Genomic DNA, 19,774 nt, shown 5'->3' on the forward strand with positions numbered 1-19,774 from the left:
TGGATACGGCAAGAGATGCAATGAAGGATACAACCTCCAATGGCTATAAATAAAGAGCTTGGGGTCAGAACCAAAACACCAATTCAGAAACCAATTAACAAGTTCAGAGCATTACACCAAGACCTGAAGGAGGAATCCTGTTGCGGAGCGCTGGAACACTGAGGAACCAAGTCAACATCACCAATGGAGGCTTGGGGTTCTCTTTTCTTTATTATTTCTTTTCAATTCAGTATGCTAGAGTAGTCTTTTATGTAGTTAAGGGTAGATGGAACCCAATTGAATCTTTATGTTTATGAATTAAATTGTCTCTGAATCCTGTTCTTTTTATAATTGAATAAATTATCTGTTTTTAATGCTTTCTATGAGTTTGTTCCTTATAGAATGATTTTGGGGAATTGTATGACAATAGGGATGTTGGTGCATGAACCCTGACTTGATAATTTATCATAATCCTTGTGATCTAGGAATAGGAATAGGAATAGACATAGGGTAATTATGCAATCTTGTGATTCTTGATCTTAATGCATGTTTTCTTGGGGAATAATCGGGGAACTAGAGTTCTTTCAAGATTACATAGATTTATGGTAACAAAGAATTGAGCCGTAATTAACTCAGATAGAATTGATTGGCAATATATTAAGAAACGGATTCTTGACTGCTTAATTCATAACATATTGAAGATATTGGGGAAAGTCGAAACCTTAACTACGCTTGTTTTAAATTCTTTAATCAATCATTATCTTTTCATTCATTCTTTTTAATTCTAAATTTTCATATTGCACGCCCTTACTTGTTTTTAATTTTAAGTTCTTTGAACCACAACTCTTTTCATCTAAATTCTCTCAAACCAAACCTTTGATTGTCCAACTAAAACGCAATTAGCGAACTAGTGCTTGAAATTCTGATCCTCGTGGGAACGATCTCGTACTCCAGTACGCTTTTATTACTTAACGATCGGTGCACTTGCCGAGTCGCTATCAATCTTTAATAACAACAATTAGTCATTCCTATTCGTATTCTCTTGATTTTCTCTAACACTCTTCAAATGGGCTGTAATTTATTTTTATTTTTTTTTGCTTTGTTGCACCATTAGCAGAAGACAAACCAATCTATCTCAAGAGAAAAATAAAGAGTATTTGTGGTCCCATTCATCTCGGCAAGTAGTAAGGGTCATTCTGCTACCATTGAAATTGACATGATTTTTATCCAACTTTGTGCTCTGGAGAAGATCCAGTTGCAAAAAAAAACAATTATATGATGGTACAGAATCACATCATTAAAATTATATCAACAATTTAAAACTTTTATGTCATGTATGGATTAATTAAGTTTATGAATTCAATTATCCTTCCCCTCCCAACCCAACCCCACCCCCAAAAAAAAAAAAGATTTAGATGAAGTTTGACCCTGACTTATATCCATAACAGTAAGCATTTTTCATCTGGGAACTATTGAAAAAATATTCCTTCCTCATCACCAGTTAAAGGGAATTTATGTAGAATGCAATAAAGAAGACTTCCCATTCATACAAGTGGCAGCGTTTATCCTTATTTTAACTAATGTTTTCATCTCTTCCTTACCTTAAAAGTCAGAAGATCCAATTTCTTCCACACCCAAGCCTTATATTTTCACTCTCCCAGGTAGAATGCAAGACAGGTTGAGTTCTCAGTCCTCATCAGTCAAGGAAATAAAGAAATTGTTATGTTTAGTAAGTTGATTCCATGTGGTTTCATAAGAAAGAAAAAATCCCCAAAAGTTTGTTAATAGTGTTAAGGAGTAGAGATGTATGATCAATGAGCTCGATGGTAGATTAAATTTTTCTTATTTTTTTCTTATAAAATTTTAATATAAGCCAGGTTTGAGCAGGCTACAAAGGTGATATTCAGCTTTCTTTTGGTCTTTTCATTTCTAATTGTTTTTAGTAAAGACAATTTTGTGTTGGATATGTGTCCATCCAATAAAATCTCAAGTTTAAGCCATTTTAGACCAAAACACAAGAATATTTTCGAAAAGACATACCATTAAGCTAATCTCTTCTCCAGATATGATCTTAATCCACTCTATATCTGCAACTTGGACCTGTAACAATTAACCATTATAAGCATCACACATTAAACAACAACACTTAATTATCATACATACACCAAGACCCAGTTGTGTTGCATTACAGAAAATTAAAACATGCAAATTTCAAATCCTATTGACACTGGTGGGCAATAACTTTTTGAACTCTTACTACAAGTCAATAAATTTTCCTTCCAAGATCGCAAGCTTTAGTCTCAAAATTGAGGTCAAAATTAGATATGTCCATATAGCCTGCATTTTGTTATTTTTGTCCAAAGAGCAGCTTCTTACAAAAAAGTAAAGGGTATGAACCAATTTGCAATTATAACTTTTTCCTATACTAAACTAATAATCAGCAGACAAGGGAAATGATATTTCCAGTATGCGGGAAATGTGTTACACTAAAATCAATGAAGAGATTTGGTATTGATATTTAGGTCTGGATAACAAGACACAGAAGTTTATGGCTTGCCAGACAAAAAGAGTCAAAAGCATGCAGGAAGAAATGTGAGTTGTTTGGCATTAATCATGCTAACAGACAAGAAACATTAACAATATGTATTTGAAAAATCATCTTATTGATCATCAAACTGAGGTTGGGACATCAAAACCAAGCATTTTCCTTAAATTTCAAGCAATTCAAAATTGAGAGAGAAAGGAAGCTTACAAGTGCAGATGCTCTTAGTGGAGGAGTTAGCCCAATGTCATATAAAGTCAGATTAGCTGTCCCTAATCCTTTAGGGGACAAAATTAGTTGTAGGCATTCTAATCCTGATGGTGGTTGAATAACTTCTACAACTTGAGAATTATTTGTAGCAGCTTCCAATAAACAGCTCCCACCAGTAATTGACAAATTTACCTGGAGGCAGACATACAAAATAGTCAAAAGCCCTTAAGTTCTAATTAAAAAGCATTAAACTTTAATTTTATGAACAAATAGCATTAAGACATATCTGCATCACAAAGATGTTCAATAAAATAAAGTTTGTCTAAAATGTATGACAAAGCCCTTCCTTGGGAGGGTGTAATAAAAAAAAATAAGTTGCTCCAACTCAAATACACGCCATAAAACTAATAATCAATTGTCTTGGTGAAAACTAAAAAGGGTTTTGACTCAACCATTTCTGGTGATTTAGCACATTTTAAATTGATGGCTATAATTTTATAATCTAAGAGTTACCCATGCTCTTCTACTTCCAAAGAGTAACGTATTCACTTCTCTTGGTTTCATGTAACAGTATTATATATAGGCTCATGAAGGGTTCAGACGTAGTTATATTAATTACATTGCCCATCAATTGTAAGTGTTAATGTTCAAATCTAAGACAAATCTATTTTTAACATGGTAATTTCACTTAAGATGAACAACAAAAGTAGCTGAGCTAATTCACTAATATACATCCTTGAAGGTAAAATAATTCTATCAAAATATGCAATCATATATCTTTTTTACAGGACTACTAATATATAGTGCAAAGACCTATGCCAAAACTCCAAAAGTTCTGTTTTCATTAAATTTATAATTAGATTGCAGCCAACCAGAAAATAATCTGGCAAAATATTGCTCCAACAGGATTGAGCATCATGAAGCCTTCAACAGATTATCAATGAATAAATATTGATAAAATACAGCCATGATCTGGGTAAATCATACTTATCAATAGCTCTATTGCAGAGAAGCACCGTGGAGTGGCCTCAGGCTGCTATCCATTCATCTCCGCAGAGCATTTTCAAGCAATTTGTTGGTTATTTATGTGATTTCCCCTTAATTCACATCAGAAACCCTATGTGTTTCCGATTTGGGACTAAACAAACCCTTCTTTCATGCTCGTATTTGAAGTTGAGACCCAAAAACACAATTAAGGCTGACCTCCATTTCCGGCCACTGATCACAGTTCTCCAGCAGCATTTCCAGCCAAGCCTCCTTTCATGCATCACAGCACAACCCTACTTTGGTCTGCCCTTTGATTCTTTCTGTGTTCTGTTCAGACAGGTAGTCTCGTGTTGTGTTCTTTTAATTTTCAAAGAGGTCTCTATTTTAATTTTCAATTTCAGAGAGGTTTGCCCCATTTTTTCCTTTATGTTCCTTTTTTTTTAATTTCTCTATCGGTTCATCAATTAATCAACTAATCCGGTCGAGCAGAGCAGGATCACAAGAACGGAAAAACTCTCTCTACCAAATTTTTAACACAACTGCATACCCAGGACTCGAACTAAAGACCACTAGTTAAGCTAGAACAACCCCTTACCAATTTATCCACGTGCTTGGTGGTATTATGTTCCTTGACTCAAGTTGTTATTGGCTTGAATGCTTTGCTTAAGACTAACTTTTGATTATTAATTATGAATATGTGTTTAATTTAGGTAACTTTTTTTTTAGCATTTATATATTGTAGTATAAAATATTTAACTTGTGCTAATAATCTTCAGTATATATGGCGGCCATCCTGCTATAGCAATTTTGGTGTCAGCTGCTACGTGCTACTACCCAGGATTGATAACTATTGAGGTAAATAAGGGAAAACCTATCCATCTTTTCTTAAAAAGTAAAAAAGCAAACCAAGAGTGCAGCCAATGAAAGTTTGATGTTCATACAAAGAATTAATAATTCTGGGCCCCTCTAAGGTTGCCCCTCAGGTACGGTCAAGAAGCATTGAAAATCTCTAAAAATACTGGTGTTACCTTAGCATTAGGATTGAAATATATCAAGTTGAACTCTGGATCAACTCTTAGGGTAGAAACAAGCTGCATTGTTGCACCAATAAAAAGATAAGACAGCTTCTCAAGATAGAATAACAACAATGAGAACATATAGATGCTACAAAATTCCATCATAAAGAGCAGAGCTGAAGGGAGAAGAAGCAGAACTTGACCATCACACTAATAAACTAACCGATTTTAAACGTGAAAAGTAAAATAATCAATTTCATATTGAAGAAAAACTATTTCCAAGATATAGTACCTGTAAGCGAATTGCATCTGTCAGTACATTTTCAGTTTCATGAAACCGATGATAAGTATCATCTACCAAGCTCTCAGGAAAGCCAGTAACAGTAGCACGAACAATGCACTAAGAGAAAGAGCGTTGAAGGTCACTTTAGTCATCCATACATTAAAACAAGATAAGTAAAATAATGTCATCATTTTCTGACAAAAGAACTAGCAATTAGGGGAAAAATTACATCAATGTTAGACAGCAAGATACATCACAAAGGACCCATTAAAACTTATTCAAAGTACTACACTGTTATTGCAACAACTATCTATAAGCATAACTTTGATAATAAAAAGACAACAGTCCTATAACATGCCTGTTAGAATATCTAGGAAACATCTTATAATAACATTATTGCATCTTAGAATATCTTAAAGTATCTCAGATGGTCTCTTATGATTAGTTTCCATATCTCCTTGTATGTCATGATTTGTTCCCTTATTTAATTAGGATCAAGATTCTAGTATTAGTACAAAAAGGGGTGAGTGCTTATCTTTTGTAACACATCCTACACACCAATATCAATACAACGTTTTGTCTACATCTCTCTTTCCTCTCTATACTTCCTTCCCTACCTACACCCCTACAATTTCAACATGGGATCCACCTTGAGCATAGTTTCTACTTTCAACTGTGTTGAGTTCATGAAACCCAATTATCATCAAACCCATATTTTGTGTTTTTGTTTGCTTCTAATCTCTCTTTTGCAACTTTTGCCATATTGACTTTTTAGTTTTTGTTAGAGATATATAAAACCATTAATGTAGCCTCATCCAAAAGCTTAAGCTTTTGGGTGGAATTGGTTCTGTACATGGTATTAGAGCCTCTATGACCAAGTGGTCACGGATTTGATCCTCACCCCCCCCCCCCCCCAAAATTTTCTCTTGTGGAATTTCTTAGCACAAGTAGGTGGTCCTATGCATTATCTACCCTTCATGCCCAGTGACCTCTCGTGTAAGACGGCGTGTTAGAGAAGTATATAAATTATTGATTGACCTTCACTTAACAACTTAAACTTTTGGATTGAATTAGTTATTTACATGGTATCAGAGCCTCGATGTCACGGGTTCGATCCTCAACGCCCCCATTTAATTAATAATTAATTAAGTCTTGTGGAGTTTCTTAGCACGGGTAGGCTGGGCCTAATGTATCATCCACCCTTCAAGCCCAATGGGCTCTCTCTCGTGTGAGGGGCATGTTAGAGATATATAAAATCATTAATGTAGTCTCACCCAAAAGCTTAAACTTTTGTATTGAATTGATTCTTTACAGTTTTCAGCTCTTATTCAGTTGCATCTCCTTTCTTCCATCTGACTTCTTTTCGCAGATTGGTTCTGTTTTAGCCTATCTTTCCATTGACTAGCTCAGTTTTATCTTGTCTTGCCGTAGACTAGCTCATTTTCATCCCGTTGCTACAAACAGGCTGCATTCATCCTGTCTTGCCGCAATCAGGCACCATTCCAGCCTGTCCTTCCAAAGATTAACTCTCGTCTCCAGTTCCATATGCAGTCTGGCCCAGTGTTGTAAAAACGTAGTGTCGAAACGTAGAAACGTATCGATTCTACGTTTTTATGACACAAAACGTGTTGAACCGGTAGTAGAAACGGATTTTGGGCCGAAACGGTTGAAACGTAGTGTCAACTCGTAAACTCGGTTGAAACGTAGTGTCAACTCGGCATTCATTTAACCATTTTTTTTTAAATTTGAAACTAATGACTGAATGTCTGGGGATTAGGTTTTTATCTTGGGCCTGAGCTATCGCATAATTTGTGTTGTTGTAATCTGCAATGGCAACTTGAAGTCTAAATCATTTTTTTAATTTGGCTTTAAACACACTTTAACTTAATTAATCGAAGCATTGCAGATTTTCTTTTTTTTCATAATATCTGTTAATTGCAATTGCTGTAATAATTAACAGATTAGATTTAAATTATCCTACTTCCACCTTTTTTTATTTTATTTTCTTTAGTGTTTAAACTTAAATTTGTGATGACTTATGTATTGGTGTATTTTGGATATATATATATGGGTTTTATAATTCTCATTTAACATGAGAATTCAAATTTTCCTACACACCCTTCGATTTCCGTGCTGACATGGGTCCTACATATAATTTTTTCTAACACATGGGTCCCACATGTTTTTTATTTCTACAACATGAGAATTGAATTCTCATTTAACATGAGAAAATCAAACCCCTATATATATATATATATATATGTGTGTGTGTGTGTGTGTGTGTGTTGGATATATTTTTTTAGTAAGTAATAAACTCTTACGTTTCACGATTTTACGTTTTTGCTCACCCCTACCGTTTCTACGTAGACTCTACGTTTTAACAACATTGGTCTGGCCTCCATCTCAAGTCCTTTATGCAGTTTAGCCTGTATCTCCAATCCCAAATGCAGTCTCGCCTCGTTTCCAATCCCAGATGCAATCCATCCCCATCCCTTAGTAGTCTGCCCTCAACTGTTTTATTATAAATACACTTCTGCCAAACAAGTAAACTCATTTTGAACTAATGTAAACCCTTACTTAGATTGTGGGGGAATTTGCAAACTTTAAAACAATGACTACTTTTATGTAAGCTAATTTCAAAAGCTTATATCTAATAAAATCACTCCACATTAAACCCCAACTAGCGAGTGTAGGGGTCGGTCGGGGTTTAATGGGGAGTAACTTTATTAGATATAAGCATTTGAATTAGCAAACATAAAATATCAACGAAGCTTATAGAAAAACATAAAAGCATTATAAAACATAATTTATAGAAGAAATCCTTGTCAGAAGCAATCTCTATAAAGTTAACAATAAAAATCTTTAAGCCAATTAAAAGTAAATAATCACTAACCGGATAACAAAAATACTATCCAATGCATGTCTCTATACTTAAAAAACCAAAAAAAACCACTCCCCGTTAAACTCGACTAGCGAGTGTGGGGTGGAGGAAATCCTTGTACGCAACCTTACCTTTACATAATTGCAAAGAGGCTGTTTCCTGGATTCGAACCCATGACCTTTCAGTCATAAAGGAACAGTTTTACCACTGCTCCGGTTCGCCCCCTTTTAATACCTGTCTCTATACTAAAAAACAAAAATCAAACTATGAAGTATTGATTTACAGATCACAAGTTATAAAAATTTAAATACTAATACAGTAACATTATTAGTACTAAGTACAAGTAGGGCATATATAAAAAAAATAATGTTCAAAGGCAAGCCAAAACAAATTAGTTTCTGGGACAAGTTTTCACATGCAACACCAGTTATTAAATTACTGGTTGTCAAAAGTTGTAATAAGGCCAAACAGTAAATAAAACGACAAATTGTTAGAAATCTTTCAGTACCAATCCTGATTCATTTTGCAAGACCAAAAATCTCTCCCAATTGTCTGACTTCGCAATATCAAATGCATAATGCCAATATGCTAGTCCATCGCAACTGCTAAGTTCCCACCTCAAACTGAGAGAAGATGAGTTTGCAAAAGCTTCTCCAGAATCACTTATACCAGCTGCAGAAATCCGAATAGCACGCCCATTTGCCACAGTAACTGGGGCATCGCGAAGTCGGCCTGAACTACGTTCAGCTTGAGCCGCCGCTCTAATAATTTCGCGTTCATTCACTGGAAAGCACAATTCACTTTAGAGATAGAAGATCTGAAAAATTATGATGTCAATGACTAAAACTGTGCGAAATGATGATTACCCGGTTCATCAGCTATGAGTACAATAGAAGAAGGAATGCTACACATAACTGACAGCCAAGCTTCATCTACTGAAGGCAGAGGATGGTCATCCCCAACTAAGTTTCCACGTCTGAAAAGAAGTTTCTGAGTCATTTGAAACAAGAAAAGATTGTTATTTTCCAATTTCTATGTCATCATAAATATAATAGGAAACATTCTACCAAGAAACAAATACTTAAACTTACAAAGGTTCCCAGTGTTTGACATAAAACTCCATACAAACTCCCGTAGCTTCCAGATACCTGATGCACAAGAACTCCATCTTTAGCCAGGGCATTCTCTTCATCCAAGACTTCCACAGTTTCAATGAAATCAACACCTTTGTCCCACTTTTCAGGTCCACCAGCAAGTAATATGTCTAAATTTGTCCCAGGGACAAGATATAACTCCTTTAAGCTATGTGATTGCTTATTACTTTCTGCTTGAGCCAAGTCAAGCCAGTAACCACCAAATTGGTTTCCTTCACCTGCCTGATATACTATAAGGGGCAGATATGCCGCAACACGTAAAGATGCTTTTAAGACAACAGGACCATGACTGTTTGGGTGATATTCTTTAGAAAGTATGGCATGGATCACAGCTTGACCAGGATTAGAAGCATGTATATATGTCCAAGAACAGGGAAAGACATCAGCTAATGAAGGGAGCTGAGTATTTGGCACTGTTTCCGAGTATGACAACTCCTGACTTGCATTGACAATTACAAAAGATTCACTTCCAGCTTTCCACTTTATCAAAGAATTAAAGGCATCGCATCTATAGAAAAAGGCACCTGCACATGACACATCAACATAAGAAAAAAAGTCGAGCAGTAAAATGGAAAAGAAACTTTCAATATCGTCGAATATGGTGTCACCATTTACTGCTTTCAGTGTCACAGCAGCTTGAAGATGTGATCCAACAACAGCTTCTACAGGAAAATAGTGAAGCATAACCATAGAAGATGGGATGGAGACTTCAACAAGGACCTATAAGAAAATACAAATTACAAATAAGAACAATGTACAAAGTGTATAGACATCCAAAACAATTTGAAATAAAATTAATGTACATGCTATGCATGGATAGAAAACAGACAAATGGCACAAAGAGTGTAGTCAGAAAACACCTCTCAGAACATTTTATAATAAGAAAACATCCCACTATCATCTGAAATTAAACCAGTCTCTTTGCATTCTGATTCCTCCTTTCCCTTCTTTTACAGAAAAAACTCACTAGTGTCTTCGTGATAGCACAATCAAACCTCTATGATATTATTCAATGAAGAGGATAAAAAACAGATGTATCATAAATCATTGTCACGAACCAACTATTTTAAAAGCTTAATCTTTAGATGAAGACACATAAATGGTTTAAATTTATATCTTTAACACGCCCCTCCATCCCTTTTTTCAACCCCACCACACTACACAAGAGTCCATTGGGCTCAAAACGTGGATATTATATAGGCCCACCTACCTTATGCACAAATTCCCGATTTTTTATTTGAAGAATGGGAGCAACAAGAATTGAACTCTAGACCACTTGGTCATAGAAGCTCTGATATCATATCATGAACCCACTATCCCAAAAGTCTAAGCTGTCAGGTGATAAAACGAGAGTGATTTTATATTACATCTCTAACAATCATGACGTCTCATTGTTGTCTGAAATCAGATCAGCATCCAAGAACTTGTTGAAGTCAATAAAGTGGCAACAAGGTACAAACAGGACATTTGGGACATAATAGCAGAACAAATACCGACTGCATGATTGAGGAACGACCGTTTTAATAGTGGATCCCATCAAACTACATCAGAAACCCTCAGAAGTATAAACGACTTCAAAAACAATCATTGGCTTATAACCCATCTCTGGCTTGCCCAATCTCACCTTGGTTGACTCCAAGTTGATTCTTGACCTGTTCATTTGCCATACTTCAAAGTTGAAACAATGGATGAAACAAACCCTCCAAAGAGATGAATTCAAGTTTCAAGTCTACACAGAAACCCTATGGTCAACAACAAAGGAAAACTTTGGACAACCTGGAAGGACCACTGAAATAACAACCCAGCTCCCTAAACACAAGATAACAAGCCAACCAAAAACAGCCAAAATCACCCCCCTCCCCTACCTGACATGTGAATGCCTAGGCCACCGGCAATCCTTTCTGCAACTCTCCAGATTGCAACCTGAAGCATGTGTGTGACTAGCAATCAAACATCAGTCTCCACAAAGCAGAACTAACAATGCCTCAAAAGAACAAGGGAAGGGATCAACCACTGAGAGAGATGGGATCAACCGAAATGAGACAGAAAATTTAGCTAATCGATTTTATTTAATTGTTTTTTTGGAAAGATAAGCAATATTCAGGCTGCTAACCTGGGTTAGAATCTACCTATAGATACCATTTAGAAAGGAATAAAGAGAGAGACAAGGAAGAAATGAAGTGTAATGTGATGCACACGCGAATAAAGAAGATTTAATACAAGTGAAGTACAATTTAAGTACAGTATGTATTACAGGCCCAGCCAACATGCTAAACACGTACATATTACCACTCACAAAAAATTGTTCTTGCATTCAAACACCATACCATATATCATAGGAATAGATGCAAAGCAATGATGCAAAGCAATGATTTGGGCTTAAGGAACCAAACATGATCAAATTTACAATAGATATTTGGTGTGAACAAATAAAAGTATAAATTTTCCTTAACATTACCTCATCATAATTAAGAGAATCATATACAGATAACACTTTAATAGTAGCTTTACCAGGCTTTTTTGCCTGGACAATACCAAAAGCTGACACAGATACAGTAGATGTGTCTGAAGACAACCATTTGTAGTCACTCGCTGCTTTTGCACAACCTACAGCACATAGTGGGATCCAAAGTACAAGAAAAAATATCAGAAATAAACTAGTTACTTCAGATTGGAGCGGATAGAAAAGGCCTCCAACCTCCTATAGCCTTTAATTCCACCTCCTGATAAACGCCAGGAGCCCAGGGCAGTAAGATGATTCCACTATCATTGCCCAAGGTGAACTTTATTTGATCACAAACCATGACTTCTTGCACAACTTTGATAATCTGCAAGGTTCAACAAAGAAAGTGACATCTGATAAAAGTACTAGAATGTTCCTGAGACTACAAAAAAACACAGCTTCTCTCCACCCCAAACAAAGAAGAAATATGAAATAACCACAAAGCAACATGAGGTGAATCAAGTAAAAGAGACTACAAATAATTGAGGAGAGAGGAATCAAAGAAAAAGATGCTTTCTATCAGAAAACATCGAAGAAACAATGATCACCTCCTTTTTGTCATCTTCCCCAACAGGATAGCTCAAAGAAGCTGTCAATTTTCCGATTCCTGGTGAATAAGCTTTCAAGATTTTAGAATTCCTCCAGCCATGTTTAACAGCAATATCATTTGAAACCCAAAATGTTTTCCAGTAATCAGACTGGTTATCATAAACCTTAACATCATCCTTCTGCAATGCAATGACAAATGTTGTAAGTGGAAAACTATCAAAAGAGAAACACAACCAATTCATATAAGAGAGGAAAGAGATTGATTACAAACACAATTCCCACTACTGATGTATACTTGAGAAATAAAACAGAAATAAGGCTAACAATGTAAAATGAAAATATCAAAAAATGCCATTACCACATTTCATTACGTGGATACATAAATATGAAGATATGTCCTAACATTTGAATATGGAAGACTTAACTTGCCGAATTTGAGTCATGATCTTGATAGTGAAGTTATTTCACTAGCAATGCTAGACCTATTATGGTGTAAGGATTAGAAAACAAGTCCTGGATAATATTGAAAGAGAAGGACAGGGCAATTTCTTTGAAAATAAAAAGACAGCATTGTCCCCCTTAAAATATATTGTCTAAGCCAATTAGGGTTGACTCAACTAGTATGATAAAAAACATTGACAAAAAGGACTTAGGTTCTCTTCCGACTAGCCGTCTTTGTTGGATTGTCATCTGTAAGTATCGTCACAAGCCCTTGTTAAGGCTTGTGGCATACCCTGACCTTGGAATGGGGCTTCCTTCCACCCCTAAACTTTTCATACAACAAATAATAAAAAGAGCAGTTTTAGAACTCATTGGTTCAGGTAGTAACCGAGTGGTATATTAGGCCAAAAAGGTGGGATTACTTGCATGCATGGTTATGACTGAATTCTTAAGTGTTTCAGGAGACTTTAGGGCTGACTAGTCACATCAGTACATAATGGATAATTAATTAATAAAGAAGCAGAGAAAATTTGATTTTTCTTTTTTTTTTGAGTTATTCTGTTATCCTTGGATGTCTATGCAATGGCCATTGACTATGTTATTTGGCAAACATTAAGTCAATCATTTCTTTTGGTTCCTTTGTGTCCATTTATGTCCATGGTTTGCACTGCCAGATGCACCAATTGCATCATATTTGCTTGGTCCATTTGTTTGATGTGAAGCAATCGGCTGAAGAGAAGCATAAAAGTTTCTAAGATGAGGAGATCATGTTGAAAAATAGAGGATAAAAATTTGTTGGAATTTCAATAAGTAGGATTTCAGTACATCCAAAGGAGTTCCTTCAAGGAATTTTCACACACCATTAGAGATGGAGCACTTTATCTGGTTCCTGCATGGTGGATTACCATTTACCACAAGCTGATAGGAAAAGATCCTAAATGCATATCATGCATGATACACAATAGTTCCTCTCATCTGCACTTGTTAACTGTCATAGAGATCATTAGGTTGCCTGATGCATGAAGCTCCCACCACTGTGGGATCTGGAGAGGACCCATTGCCATATAGATCATTAACAGAAGAACAATACAAATCCAAGGAAAAGCATACCACCGAAGTATTCTAGATAATCTGTTTCTAGCATCCTTTTTCATTTTGCAAGTGAATTGTCTTTTATTTTCAAAAAAAAAAGGGCAAACTTTAGGAGGCAAAACTAAAGATAGTATAATTCATTATGCAGACAAATGCTATCTGAAACATTAAGAAAAAAATTTCCTTGGAATTGGAACATTTAGATAGGATAGATCCAGATAAGAGAAGGCAATTTAAGCAGTCAATAAAAGCATGCTTTGCCATTGTTGTCACTAAAATAGTCAAAGTGGAATAATGCAAGCTACCTCTGTAATATAAATCTCTTGTGTATCATGATCATGTGCAAAAACTTTTATCTGGATAAGATATTGATGGCCAGATACAACATACCAACGCGCCATTAGAGGAATAGATTTTGTTGCTTCCACAGGATCACCAGAATTAGATAAAGGTGCTATGTATAAACATAAAGAAGCTGGTAGGACCACATTAAGTGAAGACACTTGTACATGGCCAGCAACCCTTGTATCTTCAACAATGATAGCTGTCATCCCCAAGTTCCATGCATTTGCTAACCCCGTCTTTGAGTCAACCTGACCAACCGAAGCATTTGAGACAGACCAGTGATGATGTGGTGAAGGTAAAGTGACCACTACAAATGCCAAAGAAAAATATTGGTAAGATTGTTGATAATATGCTGACCTCCAGCATAATAGGAACAAATATATAAAAGTCATTGGTATGAAGGAATAGATCACAAATACTTGTCTAAACTTTCAAAAACAAGAAAACAATACGCAATCAGAAATTTTCGCAGTACAGCTAGCTTCAACCATTGATCGGTACAGAGAGAAAAGACAAGTAATGGGCTTACTGATTGCCATATGGTACTAGCTAGTTGTAACATTAATTTTTTTCATATAAGAGAAGAAAACAAAAAATGCAAAGATGGAGGATCAGGAATGAGGATCAGGAATCCTCCTAAAATGGAGAAGACAACATCAGTGAAAGAAGAGAATAAGCCCAAACAAGCAAATCAGTCCCTCTGCATAACAGACAAAGTTCTCACATTTTGCTCATTGCTCCATTCAAATACACCAAGAAACAGCCAAAAGTGCAAATTTCTTAAGCCCCTTATTCCCTTTTACACCCAAAAAAAAAAAATAACCTCAACAGCAGGTAGGAAAAAAGATCTCCAAATTAGAAGGACATATATCCAAGGAGGCCCTTCAAAAGATCCCAAATTGTGACAGTATTTGATAAAACCAAAGCAGAAAAGAATAAATTTGTATATCATAAAAGTAGTTTAGTGGAAATTCATTGTGATTCTTCTGTTCTTTGGGCATTTGTGTAGAATGTTGGGTAAGATACTTGACTGGCCTCCCAAAGTTAATAAAGTAATATAAATATCCCATAAAATAAATGGGTTTTATAATTCTCCTTCAACATGAGAATTGAAATTTTCCTACACACCCTTTGATTTCCGTGCTGACATAAGTCCTACATATAATTTTTTCTAACATATGGGTCCCACATGCTTTTTGTCTCTACAACATAAGATTTCAATTCTCATTCAACATGAGAATTATAAAACCCAAAATAAATATACTTTCATATTTTCTTTTCCATATTACCAGAAAATGAATGTCATTACAGTATTCTGTTTTAGACAGAAAAGAACTCAGGGGGCGTTTGGTTCAGGAAATTTTTTTGGAATAGTACGGAAATGAGATAGATAGAGAAATGATTGGAAAGATAGATAAAGTGAGATAGGTAGAAAAATGTAAAAAAAAGTTGTTTGGTGGGGAAAAACTTTACTGGGAAAATTAGGTAACTTTATGAAATCAACAATGCATTAAAAGTCAGATAACCGGTTTTCCAAAAAATCCCACCTTCAAATTGGGTTTCTAAACAGTGCGGATATCTATGTTTCTCATAAATCCAGACAAATTGGATAGATGGGTTTTTGGTGAAAAACGTTGAAACAAACATGGTGTTTCTAAAAGCCATACTTGAGAAACATAGATATCCGCTGAAAAGCCTCCCAACCAAACACCACCTCATAGTGAAAAGGAATGCAGTGCAGGAGGATTAAGAAACCTCATAAAACAGAGAATCAACAAAGAAATAAAAACAACAGCTAAAAGAAGAAAACAATTTTCTATTTGCAAAACAGACAAGAAACCCTGTTTGGAAACTCAAGAGCTGAATCCAAGAATAAAGCTAAGGAAGCAAGGCTATCCCCAAAAGATGAGGAAGAAATCTCCAGCTAATTCCAAAGTTATGACCCAGCTAAATCAACTACACTCCAGAAAAAGAGCACAATTCCAAAGCACCTTACTCTCCTTTCTACGCCCAAAACCTCTAAACCCAATAGGAAAAAACAACTTCCAAGCTGCCTATAAATGAAGCAACAGATTATGATTTGATTCAAAACTCTTGGGGCCCAGAACACAAATGTCAGAATTGTGGGCCTTATCAGGCCAACACACCTATAACCACTCATTGGTATTAAACAAATTGTGAAATGCAGTCCAAGCAAAAGCCTTAACCTCAAGCAGAGACTTAGCCATCCAAAAGATGTTGGAGCAAAATTTCAAGGAAAAGGGTTGCAAATTAGAAGAATTCATTAAAAGAAGAGTGCAAATAAGGAGGACGAGAATTCTTCTAAAATATAAAAAAAAACAAAGGGTCCACATCTATAAAAAGTCAAATGTATTCCTGCCAGCCAGTTATACAATTCGATGGCATAATCAATAAAATAAAGGATTTACAACTTTAAAAGACCACCACAGGGATTTAAATGTAAAGGAAGCAACTTAAGAAAACCTTGAGGAACATTTCCACGGATGACTTTAAGGGTATAGGGAATGACTGCACCAACAAGGACAAAGACTGGTGAGGGTGGATCAAGTGACATAGCTTCAGCTACAGTGAGAACAATCTCATCAGCCAAATTCTTAAAATGCGGCTCCAGCAAATGCACTGACACAATCTCATGGCCAATCTCAATTCCCTTTACTACATACAGATCTGAAAATACACCCTGCAAAATAGGACCAGGAAAAAAGGTTAGATATAATATAATAGGCATTATAAGTTATAACACAGTGGCTTAACTCATTTAAACCAGCTAGTAGCAGACTTACATTGTCTTCAAGTTTTATTTGTGTATCTAAATCACCGCAGAGTCCTCCACAATCACTAAGGGGAGAATCCTTTATAGGAACATTTACAAGGTGATGAGGCAAACCATTGGCTTCAGGCATAAGGTTCCACATAAACTGTAAGCCAACTATTGAGGAAAATACGTTTTCTGCAGCACAACAGAGAAGTTTAATAAATATTTCCAATCTGATCAAAACTCAATTAAGGAGGAAAAAAGGATAAAATGGAAAATTAGTAGAAAACTTTAAGCTAGAAATAATTATATCTAATACATAAATAAACAAATGATGAATAGTCGACTGCTATGTCTAGCAGGATCAAAAGACAATCAGAGCAAAATAAGCCCCACAGCATTTCTCATGCCAATCCTGTTAATGAGATGCCTTCTTTTGTTTACAAAAGGTAATGTTTAAGTTTTCAATAGAAAAGAAAAGATGGTAAAGAAAGCATATTTGCAGGGGAAAGAAATAGGATACAACAAAATAGCAAAATTCAACCACATTGAAAATTTCCATGATGGTGCATGAGTTTCAAGATCTAAAGTACAAGAATCCCAAGATAAGTACAAAATCAGTAAGATTTCATGAACACCTTACCTTCACTGTCAAAGGCGCGGACACGGAGTGTAGCAAGCCCATCTAAATCAAGCTTAATAGAATTATGAAATATCTGGATTCTGGATATGTTGTCAATGAAGACTTTGCAGCGAATAACAATTCCGGTTTGCACATCAGCGGCATAAACCGCGGTCTCCTTCCGACCACTATAAGGGGCAATCGATCGCACCCTTGCACTAGTGGAGCACTTGCTACTTGAATTATACTCAGGCAAAACAGACAGAATATCATGATGATCCCATGACCTAACAAACGCGTTATTTAAAAAAAAAAAAAAATCACAAAAACATCACGATCAACTCAATAACAAGAAACTACAACCAAAATGAATCAAGGAACTCAGGAAATCACTTGTTAAGAAGAATAAACAATTCAAACTTCATCATGCTTTTGATTTTATTAATAACTATTTAAAAACAAATATCATGTATGCAGCTAAATTGAAATGAGATTCAGTTAACTTGAAGCAACTTAAGCAAGATCAGAAAATAGAAGGTGATAACCATTTGAAGCAACCGTCGCTTCCTTGAAGCCTATACTCTACAGGGAAGGTCATTTTTGGTGGCAATAGTAAGTTAACATCTGCAATGTGAGGACCAGAAGCTGCATGCGACGATGGAGTCTGATCCACCCATGCTCCTCCAGCCACAACCACCAACACCACCAGAAAACTCAGCAACAAGTTCACGTTCGCCATCTCTAGTTCCTTCAGACAAAGAGATTTTGCATTGCGTTGAGTTGAGCACAGAGTTGAAGTTTGTTGAGTTTCAGGGTTTAGGGTTTTGGGGAACTGCGTAAGAGACAAAGAGTGAGAAGCAGTGGAACACACTCGCACACTGACTCATGGAAAGAAATATCTTTTCTCACCACAAAGTAACGTTCAAAAAAGAAAGTAGTGTCTTAATAAATAAAAAAATTAGAAAGTAATGTCTTTTAACACCTCGAGATTCTACTCTTATTATATTATTTAAGAATGATTATACATACTTATTGTGAAAAAAAAAAACTATTATCCTAATCTTCTTAACAGTCTCCCTATGTACACAATGCAAAAAGTATTAAATAATTTTTAGTTTTCCAAAATTTTAAAGAATAGTATTAATTTTTTTATGAAAAAAATGGGATAGGATATTGTGACACCCAAGTTATGTTACACCTATGTGACACCCAGTCAATCTCACCGTTAGATCGTTTATGTTGATTCAACGGTTATATTTATTTCCATCTTTGTATGGTCATGATTTCCCAAATTTAAAGTGAAAGCATTAAATATGGGAAATCATAATCATACAAAGGTAGAAATAAATATAAAATATTAAATTTAGGAAATCATGACCATACAAAGATGGAAATAAATATAAACGTTTGATCAACATAAGCGATCTAACGGTGAGATTGACTGGGTGTCACGTGAGTGTAACATAACTTGGGTGTCATAATATCCTATCCCGAAAAAAATATGATGGTTACAGGATTTGGTTTGGTCCAAAAACCTATTTGAAGCCACATTTGAGCATGAAATTGGATGTAGTTTGTAGTTTTGGTCAGCAAGAAGTGGAAAGACTTCAATACTCAATCGGTGTAAAAATGGAGTGGAATTTGTGCATAAAAAGGGAGGTTTACCTTGACATGAAATGGCAAAACGGGTTTGATACGTCATGTCAACTGTATCTAGGAGATGTCAAAATATGACTTTTTATTACACAACGTTTACTACAGGATAAATTTTTTTTATCCCAATAATCACGATTTTCACAAATATGATGAAAAGATGAGTTTTCTGAAAATGTTAATAAAAAGTTGTTTGGTAGACTAAAATATTTCCGAAAATACTGGGTTAATTTTCTTTATTCTATATTTAGTTGTATTAAATTTTTCCTTGCCATAGAAATCTTAGAATACCACCCTTTAGATAGTATTCCTCGATGATATTTTCAAAAAAAATTACACACAAAATAAAATCCCGGAAAAATCATGTTCCAAACGTGGATAAATATGATTACCACTTTCAGTTTTTCGAGAATTCTAAAAAATACCTTGTACCAAACGGCCCCTTAGTCTCCTCAACTCGTCTAACCTATTAATAGGTTGGGTTATAAGTCTTAACCTACCAACTCATTTCAATCACAACCGTTAGATTCACAAAAATCAACGGATAAGATTTAATGTAAAATTTATTATTCTTACACTGATATAAGTTGATCACCCCCTTCTAAATTACTTGTCAATATTTATATATGTAATATGATGAAAAGCAATTTAAATAACATTAACATGAAAAAAGTAATTTGACAGAAATTTAAAAGATTTATTTTACCAAAAAAAAAAATATTTACAATCAATATTTGGAAA

At 35.2% G+C, this 19,774-nt stretch overlaps 1 protein-coding gene across 4 annotated transcripts in view; it reads right to left on the reverse strand.

Moving 5' to 3' along the window:
• LOC133301841 (nuclear pore complex protein GP210) overlaps positions 1 to 18,274 on the reverse strand; it is a 33,967-nt gene extending 15,693 nt beyond the window's left edge. For all 4 annotated transcript variants that reach the window (XR_009750253.1, XM_061501545.1, XM_061501546.1 and 1 more), the window contains exons 1-16: positions 17,926 to 18,274; positions 17,402 to 17,667; positions 16,787 to 16,953; positions 16,467 to 16,683; positions 13,943 to 14,289; positions 12,104 to 12,283; positions 11,751 to 11,880; positions 11,511 to 11,659; positions 9,661 to 9,772; positions 8,990 to 9,576; positions 8,765 to 8,888; positions 8,407 to 8,681; positions 5,027 to 5,134; positions 4,747 to 4,809; positions 2,732 to 2,923; positions 2,020 to 2,079 (exon numbers count right to left, since the gene is read on the reverse strand). Coding sequence is in view for 3 of the 4 variants with exons in the window: in XM_061501545.1 (XP_061357529.1) it covers positions 2,020 to 2,079; positions 2,732 to 2,923; positions 4,747 to 4,809; positions 5,027 to 5,134; positions 8,407 to 8,681; positions 8,765 to 8,888; positions 8,990 to 9,576; positions 9,661 to 9,772; positions 11,511 to 11,659; positions 11,751 to 11,880; positions 12,104 to 12,283; positions 13,943 to 14,289; positions 16,467 to 16,683; positions 16,787 to 16,953; positions 17,402 to 17,667; positions 17,926 to 18,119 (3,171 nt within the window). In the remaining variant the exon portion in view is untranslated. The remainder of the gene's footprint in view (positions 1 to 2,019; positions 2,080 to 2,731; positions 2,924 to 4,746; positions 4,810 to 5,026; positions 5,135 to 8,406; positions 8,682 to 8,764; positions 8,889 to 8,989; positions 9,577 to 9,660; positions 9,773 to 11,510; positions 11,660 to 11,750; positions 11,881 to 12,103; positions 12,284 to 13,942; positions 14,290 to 16,466; positions 16,684 to 16,786; positions 16,954 to 17,401; positions 17,668 to 17,925) is intronic.
• Positions 18,275 to 19,774: the final 1,500 nt, after the last annotated feature.

The sequence above is a fragment of the Gastrolobium bilobum genome, unplaced genomic scaffold, assembly GCF_033153095.1.
Source record: "Gastrolobium bilobum isolate Gb01-03AN ecotype WA unplaced genomic scaffold, APGP_CSIRO_Gbil_v1 utg18793, whole genome shotgun sequence".
In the NCBI taxonomy this organism is placed as follows: Eukaryota; Viridiplantae; Streptophyta; class Magnoliopsida; order Fabales; family Fabaceae; genus Gastrolobium; species Gastrolobium bilobum.